A 15,921-nucleotide genomic window follows, 5' to 3' on the forward strand; every position below is an offset into this window, starting at 1 on the left:
TGTACTTACTTATTGCTGCCATTCAGGCATGCTTTTTGCATAGCATCAACAGTGTACTGAAGGAATTCGTGGGCATCTTCTTGGTTTCCAAAGCGGAAGTGCCTCGCTATACCTGGAGTTTAAATAAAGACATATTTTCACCATCACATATAACATGCTCAGATTATAACCCCCAAATGTTCCCTCTTATGACAATGTCAGTTAGAAAACAATGGTTAATTGTTTTTTGAGACAACAGTATAGACACAATCTAACTTGAGAACAGCTAGAATGTGGGCTAGTAGTCACAGAGGCACTTTAGTAAATTCACACTTGGGCTGTATTGTTTCATAAATTTATCTTTATGTTAGTACACACATCTTAAAATTAGTGCTAGATCTCCCTGAGAATCTATGTAAAATATAAAAATCCAAATCTAAATTCTACCCCAATAACCTACAGAACATATTAGTCTCAGATATACAGTAACATTTCAGAGCTACTTTTAATTGTCAAAACAGCTGCAATACAAAATCACATAATAAAAAAATAACACAAAAGTTTAAACAATATAACCATAAACATTACACAAAGAATTACATGTGCATAACTATATTAGTTTAAATTGCATGAAACTGCCAATTCTACCAGTTTTTACCAACAGAAATAGCGATTTCATGATTCAACCATGTGTCCATGTTGACACAGATAGCAATGACATTTTCTTAAAGAGTAAATCTAAAAATATTAATCATGCCTGCCATATGTATAATGAAACAAAATCACATCTGGCTAAAACTTTGCCAGGATCCAGTAATTTTAAAATGTTGCATTATCTACACACCTGTTAATAATACCAAGGACAGGGCCTCCCTGCTGATGCAAGGCATTAAGTCTCAGCACTATGAAGCTGTCAGCAGCCACTATAGCACAAGTTCAATCCCCACCCAGGGAGGTGACCCACATGGTGCTGCAGACCTCTCCTGTCTCACCCACTCCTCCCCTCAGCAGTGTATTTCAGTAGATCTGCTTGTTCTTCTCCCCACTCTGTCTCTGGTGGATCCCCCCTCACCCTTGTCCCGGATGTACCTCTGGCCTGCAGCCTAAGTTTTCCATGCATAAATAAATGAAGTAAAATCTTAAAAAAAAAAAAAAAAAAAAACAAGGGCCAATATACACACCTCTTTAATCTTCAGTAGCATTTTAGGCAAAAGGATTATAGCTTGTCACAGTATAATTATCCATTCCTACAATTACTGAGCTAGATACCAGATTAAGAGTTAGGGTTTTTTGTTTTGTTTTGTTTGGCATGCATTTTTTTATTCCAACTTAATTAAGATAATGTAATCATTCATTGCAAAAAACATTCAGAAAGCAGATAAGAAAATTTCATGTGACCTAGTGGGATCACTGCAATGTAAAAGTAAAATTTTAGTTATTTAAAAGTTATACAGAAAACGTGAAATTTACTTACAAATTTACTAAGCTATGAGTATAAATTTTTCTTTGAGTACAATTAATATTTTAATAGTTTCTATGTATAGTGTAATATTCACTCACTGAATTAAAGCCAATTCAAAACTAATCAAAGAGCCCTATAGGATAATATTAGAGTCAGTTATTACTCAGTACAGAAATCAAATATCTGAGCATAAGTCTTGTAAGAGTCATTAATGATTGTTTTTAAAGATTTATTTATTTATTTATGCATATAAGAACAGGGGTATAGGCCACAGTGCAGGGATTGAGGTGAGACAATTCACCAGAGACAGAGTAGGGACAGAACAGGCGGATCTACTGAAATACATTGCAAAGGGGAGCACCAGGCAAGACAGGAGAAGTCTGCTGTGCCATGTGGGTCACCTCCCTAGCCAAGGGTCAAACTTGTGCTGTAGTGGCTGCACAGAGCTTAATAGTGCTTGGACTTAACCTGTTGCACCACCAGAGAGGCCCTTATCAATGATTTTATTAAACAAACTGAGTTAATATTTTTTTAATTTACTTATGTTTAACTGAATATTGTCTTTATATGGTCATCTTTTAAGGTTTTAAAATGCACTAATATAGTAAATGTTTTACTAAAAATTTACTAAGACATTCACGTACAATAAAGTGTTTTTGTAATACACGGGGGCTCATATTTAATCAGTTAGGTCATTAAGAAACAGCTAGTTAATAAATACTAATATAAACTACTATAGATAATACTTACGTCGCATCTCATTAATGACAAACATCGGTTTAATAACATCCCCAGGGTTACTGAGTGCCTGGGTAATATGTGCTTGCATTGTACACATCATACAAAATCCTTCTGCATGACCTACAAGATAAGAGATGATAATGCTCCACATTAGTAAAATATGATTATATAAACATATCAAGGGTGTTGTAAATGAGGAACATACTTCTGAAATACCAGTAACAACTACAATGTTTTGGACATTGAATTATGTAATTTTATTCATTTTTTATTTAATTCTCTAACAAACCTAAGTTTGTAGAATACTGGCTGTATTTTATAAGCAGAAACTAAGTTGCAATGAGTTAAGCTGTCCAATGTTAACTAGTCACTAAGTGGACAAGAGAATTGAACTAAGTCACAACTCTTTTTTAATCTCAAAGCTAATGCTCTTAACTATTCTCTGTCTGGAGAAATAAGGAACAGTAAAAGAACATCTCCATATCAGGCATTAAAATCTCCCTGTGAATATTCAAACTTTGTGGCTTCTGTTGCATATTTTTCTTCTTTTCTTTACAACTTTAAAAAAATGTGACAACTATTCTGTGCTTATGACTAAGTGGTGCTACAGGCACCTAGTGGATAGCAACCACAAATGCTGTTAAAGTTCCTATAAAACAGAGGCTAGCCCCCATATCCAAGCATTACCCAAACATCAACAGGATTAAGGTTGAGAAACTCTGCCTTAAGCTAACTTTTTCTCAGAACCTACCTAACATAGCTTTAAAAGTCTCAAAAGAACCAAACAATTCCCAATTCACAGAACTATGTCCAAGAATAAGGCTCAAAAATATTTACAGGAATAAAAACAAAAATCCAGCCCTGACAATTTAAAATTCTAATCAAAGATGCAGGAACATCCATCAACAAGGAGAATACAAACAGAAACAGACCCAGAAATGACACAGATGTAATAGAATCAAAGGATAAGAACATTAAAAATGACAATATAAAATGACTAAAACTAAAGACACTATAAACATATTCCAAATACATACAAATAGGTCTGAATCTACTCCTGCAATGAAAAGTATAATCTCGGAGGTGAAAAACACTGGGAGGATTGAAAATAGATTAGACACACAAAAGGGAAAAAATCAATAATGAATTTAAGATTTAGCCATAGAAGTAAGCCATAATGAAACACAAAGAAGAAAAAAACACCTGAAATAACTTCAACAAAAACTCAAACATGTCAGTAATTTGGGACTACTTCAACTTATAAAATACATGCATTTGGCATGAAGGTAAAGAACAAATTTTTCAAGAAATAACTATACAAAGGCATTTTTAGGGTGATGGAGGAGTTTTGTATTCTCACTGAAGTGGAGGCCTACATAAATCTATACAAGTATTAAAATTCAGCGCCCCCCACCCTGGTGACACAATGGGTTAGGTCTTAGCACTATGAAGTTATCAGCAGCCACTGTAAGACAAGTTCTATCTGTATCCAGGGAGCTGACTGACCCACACCGTGCAGCAGACCTCTCCTGTCTTGCCCTCTGCTCCCCTCAGCAGTGTATTTCAGTCAGTCTGCCTGTTCTGCTCCCCACTGTCTCTGGTGAATCCTCTCACCCCTGTACCTCTGGGCTAATACCCCAGTTTTTGTGTACATAAATATTTTTTTAAAAAGTGCTAAAATTCACAGATCTATATAACAAAGAATTCAATTTTACTGTTAATGGTGAACATACAAGTATTTTTTTTTTTAGTGACTGAAGTTACACAAATCTGAAACAGTAAATCCTCAGGTCTACGAATCTCAACAAAACTCAAAGATAATAGAGAGAAAACTACACAAAGGGCCAAGTTGCTAAAGCAATACTAAAAAGAAAATCTTAAAACAGCTAGAAATAAAAATATGTATTTATGTACATAGGAATAGATTCCTTTTCATCATAAACAATGTCAGCCAGAAGACAACAGAGTAACACCTGTCCAGTATTAAATGAAAAATGTTAAAATAGAATAACACATTCTATGAAAACATCTTTCAAAAACAAAGATGAAATTTCCACTTATGTAAGTTGGAGCAGAAGTACTTTTCTCTATTCCTAGCACTAAGTATACGAAAAACCCTGGACATCGTATTTATAACAAGTATAATAATATTGTAAGGTAGAGTGAAAGTGACAGACAAGTTAGTAACTTCAGGACCAAAGACTGATAGGTGGTGAGTTCCCTGGTTTTTCTTTGGCCCTTTTATGTTCCATATTTGAAGCTGAAGAAGTCAGCAACTTGGACGTACCAACACATGAAGAGAACAAAGACCCAATAAAAACCTGTCCCCTCTACCCAAAGGACTTGGGAGGCATCAACCTAGCAAGACAGAAAACTTTACAAAATAATCACTCAAGTAAAGAACCTAGACCTCTATGAACCAGGCTATAATGAGGCACCCACTGGGGTAATATTACAGAAGATGGGCTAAGAACTGGAATTTCATACAATGTGGGCTATAACAAGCAATACCCCCACTCCGTGATGTAAGATTAAGTGAGAAATCCAGACTTCTACCCCCACCAAATAGTGAGAAGTATCTCCAATACCCCACAGAGGTAATATCAGGATCAGGAATTACAGTATTGGTAAAAAGTGTTTACCATATAATTACATTATATGGTAAAAAGTCACTTTCATCACAAAGTCAGAGGAGACTACATGTGGAGTGGAAACTTCTACTCCCACTCAGCAGGAACAAAGAACATCAACCCCAACCTTGGTTGTAAATGGAGACAGAGTGGGAGGCCTGAACCTATATACCTCTGCCTAATACCATGTCAGTCACCAGAATGGTATAAAGAAAGCCAGCTAAAACCCAGATGTTTAGAAGTTAGATAAAACCCAGAGTATCACAAGGCAAAAATGTTCAGGTTCAACTGGCAATCACCCATCATACCAAGAACCAAGATAATTTAAACTGAGTGGAAAAAAAAAAAGAATAGATGCCAACAATTAGTGACAGAATGTCAGAATTAGCTAACAAACCTTGTAAAGCAGCCATAATAAAATGCTCAATAGGTAAATTATAAACACTCTACAACAAATTAAACAATAGACTCAACAAAAACATAGGATAAAGAACAAAATGGAAATTCTGGGCATTGAAAATACAATAATCAAAAGAAGCTCAGTACATGAATTAAACAGAAGAACACTTAAGACAAAGGAAAGAACCAGTAAACTTAAAGATAGAACAATTGGAATTAACCAAAAAGAACAGGAGAGAGAAAACTGGGAGGGAAAATGAGCAATGCCTGAGGGACCTATGGGACTCTAATCAAAAGATCTAATGGACCTCCCTGGTGGTGCTAGGGTTAAAGTCTCAGCACCATCAAGCTACAGACGCCTCTGCAGCATGAGTTCTATCCCCAGTCAGGGAGCTAGCCCATTTGGTGCAACAGACCTCTCCTGTCTCGCCCTCTGCTCCCCTAGGCAGTGTATTTCAGTAGATCAGGCTGCTCTGCTCCCCACTCTGTCTCTAGTGAATCCCCTCACCCTCCTGCACTTCTGGCCTACACCCCAGTTCTTGTATGCACAAATAAATAAAAGTAAATCTTTAACAACAACAACAACAAAAGATCTAATATATGCATCCTCAATCTGAAAAGGAAAGGAGAAAAACAGTTGGGTTGGAAAACTATTACAAGAAATTAAAGCTAAAAATTGCCCAATTTGGCCAAAGATATAGTTCTATAGACTGAAGAAGCTGAGAAAACAACAAAAGGAAAATTATGCCAAGGATACATCATAAACTTCTAAAAACTAAAGACAGAAAATATTTTGAAAGCAATGAAGCTATTAACCTACACAGCTTAATTACTGGAGAAAAATAATTTGAATGACAGTTAACTTCACATCAAAAACCACATACACCAGAGGAAGAAGAACAATTTTCAAGCACTGAAAGAAAGACTGTCAACCCAAAATCCTATACCCAGTGAAAATATCCATCAGGAACAGAGGTAAAATCAAGATGTTCTCAGATGAAGCAAAGTTAAGAGAAAGTGTCACCAGTAGACTTAGTCTAAAAAAGTAACTAAAGAAAGTTCTCTAAACAAAAAAAGGAAATGATTTCTTTAAAAAAGAACCCTGGATCATCAAGAAGAATAAAACACAATAATTAAAAGTATAGGCAAATACAAATTTTTTTTAATTTTCTATATTATATAAAATTGAAACAAAATTTATATCACTGTTTGATGTGGTTCAAAACATATTGAAAATATTTAAAAGAATTATATGACAACTATGGGGAGAGTAATGGAAGGTAGAAGGTACAGTAGAATCATTCTATCTGCTATCAAGGTTTATTACATAGCTATAAGATTGTATAGAGGAGTATCTCAACAGAACAGAACAGGGAATCTAAAAATAGATCTACACAATATGACCAAGTGATTTTGTTAAAAAGGTGCAAAAGCAATTCAATAAAAGAAAAACAGCCTTTTCAAGAAACAGTGCTAGAGCAAATGGATATCCACAGACAAAAAGAACTAACCCCAACCTAAACTTCACATTATACAAAAATTAAGTTAAAATGGCAGTTAGGATCACAGACCTAAATGCCAAACTATAAAAATTTTAGGAAAAAAATAGGATTGACGGTTAGTCAAAGAGCTCTTAAACTTGACACCAAAATCACAAACCATAAAAGGAATCCATAAATTGAAAATTTTCATTCTGTTAAAGACCTTGTTAAGAGAATGAAAAAACAAGCCACAGACTGGGAGAAGATATTTGGAAATTACATATCCAACAAAGGCCTATTTTCTAGAAGTATAAAGCACTCTCACTTAGTGGTAAAATTACAGCATTAAACACATGTTAGAAAAAGACAGATATCAAATAACTAAAACTTTCGCCTTAACCTAGAACAGAGCAGAGCACATTAGATCCAAAGTAACCAGGAGACAGTAACAAACATCAATGAAACAGAGTAACAATAAAACTAAGAACTAGTTATTTGAAGATCAATAAATATGAAACTCTTCAAATTCATCAGGAAAAAGAGAATAGACACAAATCATCAGGAATGTGAGAAAGAAAATCACTACACATCCTAAAGAAATTAAAAGGATAGGGCCCTCCCTGGTGGCTCAGTGGGTTAAAGCACAGCACCGCAAGTGAGCCACTGCTGCTTCAGTATGAGTTCAATCCCCGCCCCGGAGGTGACCACATGGCGCCGCAGACATCTCCTGACCCATTGGCTGCTCCCCTCAGCAGTTTACTTCATTAGTCTGCCTGTTCTGTTCCCTACTCTGTCTCTGGTGAATCCTCTCACTGCCCTTGCACCTCTGGCTTGTACCCCAGTTCTGTATGCATAAATGAATAAATCTTTAAAAAGAAAGAAAGAAAGAATTAAAAGGATAATAAGTAAACACTAACTGAGTACCTTGGGATTGGTGTGGGGTGATGATATGTATCTGAGGTGTGATCTTATGCCTGGGAATCATAAACTGTATTGTGAACCAGTATTACCTCAATAAAAATGTAAAATAGGACAAGCAACAGAAAGAAACATGATGACAATTTTATGCCAATACATTCAACTAAGACAGATTCATTCAAAAACACAAACTACCAAAACTCCTGGTGATAAGACAGATAATCTACATTGGCCTATAATGCTTAAAGAAATTAATATGTAGGTTAAAAAAATCTCCCCATGAGAAAACTACAAGGCCTGGGCAATTTCACTGATGAACTACCAAATATTTAAAGAAAAAATAACACCAGTTCTAAACAAACTCTTCCAAGAAATCGAACAAAATATATTTCAACACAGTCCATGTTTCTACTGTTACACTGATGTCAAAACCAGGAGAAGCTTTAACACACACAAAAAAAGAAACTATAAACTAAGCTCTCTAATGAGCATAAAGTTTTAATTTTTTTTAGCAAATTCAATGATACATGAAAAAAATAATACATCATAACTAAATGCAACTCCTATCTCAGGAATGCCATTTGGTTTAACATTCAAGCAAACACTCAACCTGGTAAAAGGCACCTATGAAAAGTCTACAGCAATACTGTATTCACACTGAAATCTAAATGCTTTCCCCTAAATCAAAACAGAGAGGTATAATCTATCTCATTTACTACATCCATTCAACACTATAATGGAGGTACTAGTCAGGGCACCACAGCAAGAAAAAGAAATAAAGAGCATGGAGACTAACTGGAAATGAATAATTAAAATTTCCTATTCACATATCACAAATGTCTATATAAAATCTTAAGGAATCCCTTAAAAATAGGTTAGCAAGGTTGTGGGATACAAAATTGATACCCAAAAATAAACTACATTTCTGTACTATACAAGAAAACAAGCAGAAAATAAACCAAAAACATTACCATTTATGATATTTTCAGAAGTATGAAATACTTAAGGATAAATCTTATTTTTAAATGTGCACATTACAATTATTAAAAACTATGCACTATTCTAAGAAGAATTAAAGACTAGATAAATGTAGAGGTAAACATTGTGGGTCAGAAGGCAGCAACATTTAGATCTCAAGTCATCACAAATTGACTTGGAGGTTCATTATAATTCCAAATAAAATTCTAGAAAGTATTCTGTAGACAATGACAAATAGATTACAAAATTCATTTGTAAATACAAAAGAATGGCCAAACTTTGAAAAAGAATTAAGTTGGAGAATTTATCTGATTTAAAAAATATAATAATCCAAATACTGTATCCAAGATAGTGTAGACCAGTATAACAGAATAAATTCCAGAAATAGATGTATACATACATGGTCGATTGATATTTTATAAAGACGCAAAGATAATTCAGCGAAGAAAGGACTATTTTTTTAATAAATAGTGCTAGCACAATTGAATACGTATATTAGAAAATATGAACTTTGACCATTCTTTGTGTTATAAAAATTAACTTAAAATGGATCATTGACCTAAATACAAAAACCAAAACTAAAAAACTCCAAGAAGACAAAAAAATTCTTTGTGACCTCTGCTTAGGCAAAGATTTCATAAAATACCTAAAGCACAACTGACAAAAAGAAAAGAATACTGAAGTGGAATTCTTCAAAAACTAAAAGCATGCTCTTTGAAAGACAATGTGAAGAAACTACTTTCTCCAGACTGGGAGATAACATTTGCTAATCACTGATAAAATAAAAAAAATTAGGTCAAGAATATATAAAGAACTCTCAAAATTCAGTATCCCAAACTGGGCAGAAGACATGAACAAACACTTCGGCGAAGTAAACAGAGGTGGCAGTCAGATGGAAAGATGTTCAACATCATCATTCCTTAACAAAGTGCAAATAAAAACCACAGAAGAGACTACTATATTACACACTTACTAAAATGGCTGAAACCAAAAAGAATGAGCAATTAGAACTTTCATTCACTGCTGGTGGGAATGTAAAATACAATTTCTTTGGAAATATCTTAAGGTTAAGCACACATTTACCATAGGACCGAGTCATTCTACTCCTATTGATTCAAGAGAAATGAGAACATGTCCTTTCAAAGACTTGTTTACAAATGTTCACAAGAGCTTATTTTGTGTGTGCATGGGTTTTTTTTATTTATTTATTGTACGTACCACCATCCCTTGTATCCTCCTGTTCCTTTCCTTTCACCCTCCCTTTTCAACACAGGGTCCTCAAGATGTTTGTTATGTCTATTAGTTTTTGAAAGTGTTTAATACTGTTGAATTGCCTGCTACATGAATGTCCAATATTTGTTTTTATCACTTTGATCATCTTGCAGCATACCACTCTCTCAAAATCTCTCCATTTTGTTGAAAGTGAATCATAGTAGCTTAGTAGCTTACTTTGTTTTTTTTTTGTCTTGTTTTGCTTTTAAAGATTTTTATTTATTTCATGCACATAGAACTAGAGTAAGGCTAGAGATGGAGGGGCGGTGAGAAGCGTCACCAGAGACAGAGTGGGGAGCAGAACAGGCAGGTCGATGAAGTACACTGCTAAGGGGAGGAGCGGGCAAGACAAGAGAGGTCAGCCGCGCCATGTGGCTGGGGAGTCAAACTTGTGCTGTACCGGCTGTGGCTAGCTTCGTGGTGCTGTGCTTTCACCCATTGCGCCACCACGGAGGGCCCACAATAGCTTAATTTGTAATAGTACAAAATGGGAAATAATCCAAATGTTGATCAATAGATATAGAGAAATAAATGGTGGTAAAACTTATACAATGGAATACTACTCAGGAAGAAAAATTAACTCTTGACAGAGGTAACAACATAGAATATTCTCAAAATAATTGACTGAAAAAAAAAACAGGCAATATAAGAAAATACAAAGTATAATTTCACCTAACATTCTAGAAAATATAAATGAATTTATAGCAGACAGTATATTAGTGGTTGCCTAGAGCAGAGGGGATGAGGGTAAGAAAAGAGTTGAAAGGGGGTAATTTAGTGCTGTGCTTTAATCCACTGCACCACCGGGGAGGGCCCAAAAGGGGGCAATTTAAAAGGAGCACTAGCGGCCCTCCCCGGTGGCGCAGCGCGTTAAAGCGCAGCACTAAGAAGCTAAAGCCGCTTCAGCATGAATTCGATACCCGCCTGCTGACCACATGGAGTGGCAGACCTCTCCTGGCCCGCCCGCTGCTCCCCTCAGCAGTGTACTTCGTCAGTCTGCCTGTTCTGCTTCCTACTCTGTCTCTGGTGAATCCTTTCACCACCCCTGCACCTCTGGTCTGTACCCCAGCTCTGTATGCATAAATAAATAAATCTTTAAAAATAAATAAATAAAGGAGCATTAGCAAATTTAGTGGACAATGTTCATTATTGCAATTGTGATAGCTTCATGGGTATATATAAATTTCAAAATGCATCAAATTTTAAAATATGTGAAATTTATTAGATCTTAACTATACCTTGATAAAATTGAGAAAACAAAGAGAAAGTAGGAAAACTATCAATAGCAAAAAATATAGACACCTAATTCTGGACAGTGGGAGCTTCTGAATTTTTGTCTCGATTCTCCTTGCTGTCCGGCTGCCTATTTTAGTTTTCCATCCACACCCTGCTTTTCTTAAGCACAAAAGTAACAGGAAAGCTGTCTATGGGAATGAATTATGAACTTTTAAAGAGAGAAAATGAGGGCAGTCATTTCATTCTGTAATTTAAACTCTTTGGTGTAGCAAACCCCTCCAGGCAATGAGATTCTAAGTGAATTTCCTCTGGTTTCTTTACATTTTCCCCTGTACTTTCCATATTCTTTAGAAGCCTATTTTGTTCTTTGGGGGAAGAGGGAGTTTTGAAAGAACCAGTTTAAATTCTCCATTAAGTAAAAAACTATTCAAGAAGAAATCAAAGAGCTTTTCTTTATACTGACAGTTAATGAACAGCACCTGAATGTATATACATCAAATTGAGCATAAGGTGTTGATCAGAGAGAGATTTTATTTATAAAGGAGGATGGCTATTTACAATATATGTAGAAGGCCAAAGACTCAAAAAAAAATCTAAATTCTGAATTCCTATGGTCAAACCACTGAGCTGGCTCTCACCTAACTAAGGGCTCAATGTTTTAACTGATTCCCTGCCTTTTAGGTTGAAAACTGGTCTTACACATGGTAAATGAAAAGTCCTACATGGTTTTCCAATAGCTGGGGGAGGGCAGCAAGAAAAGGGTTCTTTTCTTTGTTTTTATAAAAGATTTATCTATTTATGCATACAGAACTGGGGTACAGGCCAGAGGTACAGGGGTGGTGAGAGGGAGACAGAGTGGGGAGCAGAACAGGCAGATTGCCCGAAGTACACTGCTGAGGGGAGCAGCAGGTAAGACAGGAGAGGACTGCTGCAACACGTGAGTCACCTCCCAGACCACCAGGGATCGAATTCACAATGAAGTGGCTGCGACCAGCCTGCAAGTCCTATGCTTTAACCCACTGTGTCACCAGGGAGGGCCAGAGGGTTCTCTTCTTGTGAAGCTAATAAGCCTACAATAAATGAATCAAACCTTAAGATACGGGATGGATGTCAACAGAATTTATTCTAGCTTGTTTCAATTGTTGGAAGCAGACAATGAAGACACAATTTTTAGCAAGTGTGGAAAACTAGAAAGGGGGTTCAGAAATGTCAAATGCTGATAAAAAGTTTATTTTACAATAAGCTCACAGGTCAAATTGGTGCAAAATTGCTTTATATGCAGCTGAATATAAATCCTAAGAGTCTTACTCTGTGGTTTCTGAGAAAACAAACCAACTTCTTATTGATCACAGACGTCTTAGTTCTTCATTTCAAAGAGGGGAAAAAAATGAAAGTAGGTTAGCATACTATAACAGTATCAAACATGTACTACAACACAAAGCACTTACATGTCTTGGAGTGTTCATGTGATAGCATGTAATTGGCAAGAGGCGGTGTGTAAGTTAAACACTGCAATGCTGCATTGGCAAAACAGGTATTGCCCAAATTCTGGAGCCCAGCTCCAACTCTATGAGTTTGCTGCCATTTAAGACAAATCTTCTCAGATGGGAAAAGAACTTTTTGTGGAGGAGCAATGCCATCACCTAGAGCTAGAAAAATAAATAACATATGTTTAAGTGAAAAGCTTTAATATGCTCCTGAAGCTAATATAGCAACATATCAAACCAGAATCTGATCAAGAGTCTAAATCTTATTACCAGATATCCAAAAATACAGGGGAGAGTTATCTTAAAAGACATGTGAGAAACTATATGATTTGGTTTTTTCAATAAATAAACTTCTAGACCATAACTGGCAATTGGGAGGACTTACAGAATAAAAGAAACTTAAAAGATATATCCACCAAACATATAGTGTCTGCTGTTAAAAAAATTATATGACAACCAGAGAAATTTCTATTTTGATTTTGTTTAAAGATGTTTTAATCTTTAAATATAAAGAATTCTCTAGCTATCCACACTAAAAATATGTGAAGTCTTGGATTTGGTTTAATGACCGGGGGGGGGGTGGGGGGGGGAGAGATGAGTCTCAGAGGAATAAGAACACTGATATTGGGTATAATTTTTCTCTTTCTTATGTTTACTTAAAATTTCTTATAACAAAAACTTAAAAAATATATACAACAATATAGTCACTAGAAAGTATGGAATAACTTGGTTCTTTGTAACACTTTCTGCAGTTGTTTATATTCCATACCACTACCACCACTGTCACCATCATCTCACTTACTAAGCCTCACTAATTTACTGTCAATCTCAATTCTAATGATCCATAGTGATGATGTCATCCCTATTTTACCAGTAAAACAAAACCAGTACCTGCAAGGTTTTGAATTCAGGCTGTAGGACACCATGACACACACTAAGAGGTATACTATATGTGGCTAAAAAGACATCTATTTGTTTTTAATATTTATAAGCAAATTATTAGTGATTAATTATGCTAACAGAACTCAGGTAAAGCTCAAAAAAAACTTATTTAGGAATAGCACAACCAGTTTCAAAAGTCTGCCAGTTCCTTAGTGCTACCAAAGGTTGAGACACCCAATGGATGATTCTTGATCTAACAGTTATTGATGAGTACTGATGCATGCAAAGACAGGTTTTAGTTTGGTGGTGGACAGAGAACAAAACTAGGAAAAGAGAAATGAGTCTGTGGAGTGCGAAATGAAGGTTTCAGAAGAGGCAAGGTGGGGAAATGTGAGCAACTTCCTCAGGGAGACAGGAGCCCCAGCAACATGAAGGGAGTCTGGAGTCCACAGAGAATCTACCCTGCTGGTGAAGGCCATTAAACCTCTATGTGTAACATTCATTCCAACTGCTGTGTCGTGTGAAATATTCCTCCTCCCACAACTCAAAACACCTTCAGCAAGCCATACCAACCAGCATCATTACAGTATTATACTTACTAAGACTCATAACAATAAAAGGGTCAAATTGTTCACTAGGAACTAACTCTATTACCTTCCTTTATGTTTCAAAGCATGCAAACTCCAAGTCTTCTTAGAAGTACCAGCTAATAGTATCAGTGCCTAACTTAGCTGGATAAGTTTAAACAAATGTTACCACATTTATATTGTTTCAACAAATGTAACTTTTATATTATCTGCTCTTTTTCAATAGGCTCTATTACTAAGGATGATCTTAACTAGCTATGAACAAATAGTAGAGTTCATTTTAAAAAATCCTAAAATTTTTAAAAGACAAACTTGTACTTAAAGAATTATAGTTAGCTGATAAGTTAATGTAATGCTTGTCCACCTCAATTCTCACCAAGATAAAATTAACCCTTCAAAAAGTAGTACTAAAGGAAACTACAGATATCAAAGAACTAAAACTAACCTACAGTGTTGTGATATATCCATTAATCATGAACACACAATTCCATCAGATAATATAATTCCAATAGCCACTCAAGTGGTATCATGCAAATTAAGCCCCTCTCAGAAACTACCAACCCACTGGAAGCATTTATAAAGAAATTTCTGGTAGTTATTCTTTCTTCATAAAGTGGTACCTTGATCCTTTTGTGGTGATGGCTTTGATTTATCGGGTACAGATGAACTTGAATAAACTACAGCACCAGGTACTGGTCCTAAAGAAAGTGTGTGATTTGAAACATCATTTAAGGAAGACACAGCACCCCAGCTTGCAGAACCTGCGTCCATGTCTCCAGGTGAGACAGCCTCAGAACTGCCAGGCTGATTCTGATAGGTTGAGGGGTCTGAAGATTCAGAAGCTTTGTCAACTATAGTCATTGTTCAACTCTGCAAAAGATGAAAAGCATACATCTCATAAAGTGAGAAAAGTAATCTCCTTATTCCATCACTAGATAATCAAAAGTCACACTCATCATTTTAAATTATTTTTAAGCAAGTCACCCAAGTATAAAAACAGTATTTTCTAACACTTTGTAGTCATTTCTTTGGGACATTATGTATTATGCTAATCCGAAAATATCAACAATTTTTATTATAAAGTCTTCAATTAAGTATTTGATTAGAACTTCTCACTCCAGCTCATTTCCCCTAAGGCACTGATATTTCAGTTTATAACCAGATACCTCATTTTCTATATTTACATATTTATACTAAATACCTATATTTTCCCTTTCTACTGCTTAGAACTAGAATGTCAAAAGCACTAACACATTGGACTTGATTTTCAACTCGTATCTAATTCCTCGGGTTACAGGTTTAAACTGAATGAAGAGAAAAATCTAGATTTAACTTTGAGCTTGAAGTCCAAACTGATATTGTTTGAAATACATATATGCTTTTTTTAATACAAAAGGCTTCACCTTTGAAACACATTTTTCTGTACTGGATCATTTTTATGGTTTGTTATGATTTTTAAAATGAACCCCATAAGACATTACTAACATCAAATTTGAACACAAATATAAGTACGTAATTATAATTTTTGTTAGTCCTATTTTAAAATCTTAGGACTACCACTAGTTGAAAATATGTTCAAAAGCACTGATTTAATCATATAAATTAACTTAATTTTCCTAATGAACTATGAGAAATCAAAGAGATCTATACAATGGCAAAGTGAACCCCCAAACCAGTCAGCAACCAGAACTAGCACCAAGTTTAATATTCCTGACTGGTGTTCCTTCTGATTATACCACCCTAGTCAACACATACTTGTAGGAATGTCTCCAAAACTGGCCAGTGACAACTAAATCTAGCATACCACTGCCCCTCAGAAAACCTTTCAGGCACATCCTAACTGCCACCCCCTTACCCCAGCAACACGAC

General features: G+C 35.4%; 1 protein-coding gene across 1 annotated transcript in view; it reads right to left on the reverse strand.

Moving 5' to 3' along the window:
• USP42 (ubiquitin specific peptidase 42) overlaps nucleotides 1–14,925 on the reverse strand; it is a 34,225-nt gene extending 19,300 nt beyond the window's left edge. The window contains exons 1-4 of the mRNA XM_004691655.2: nucleotides 14,673–14,925; nucleotides 12,545–12,745; nucleotides 2,192–2,302; nucleotides 10–112 (exon numbers count right to left, since the gene is read on the reverse strand). Coding sequence (XP_004691712.2) covers nucleotides 10–112; nucleotides 2,192–2,302; nucleotides 12,545–12,745; nucleotides 14,673–14,913 — 656 coding nt within the window. The 5' untranslated portion in view covers nucleotides 14,914–14,925. The remainder of the gene's footprint in view (nucleotides 1–9; nucleotides 113–2,191; nucleotides 2,303–12,544; nucleotides 12,746–14,672) is intronic.
• Nucleotides 14,926–15,921: the final 996 nt, after the last annotated feature.

The sequence above is a fragment of the Condylura cristata genome, unplaced genomic scaffold (genome assembly GCF_000260355.1).
Source record: "Condylura cristata isolate star-nosed mole 26May11 unplaced genomic scaffold, ConCri1.0 scaffold00032, whole genome shotgun sequence".
Taxonomy (NCBI): domain Eukaryota; kingdom Metazoa; phylum Chordata; class Mammalia; order Eulipotyphla; family Talpidae; genus Condylura; species Condylura cristata.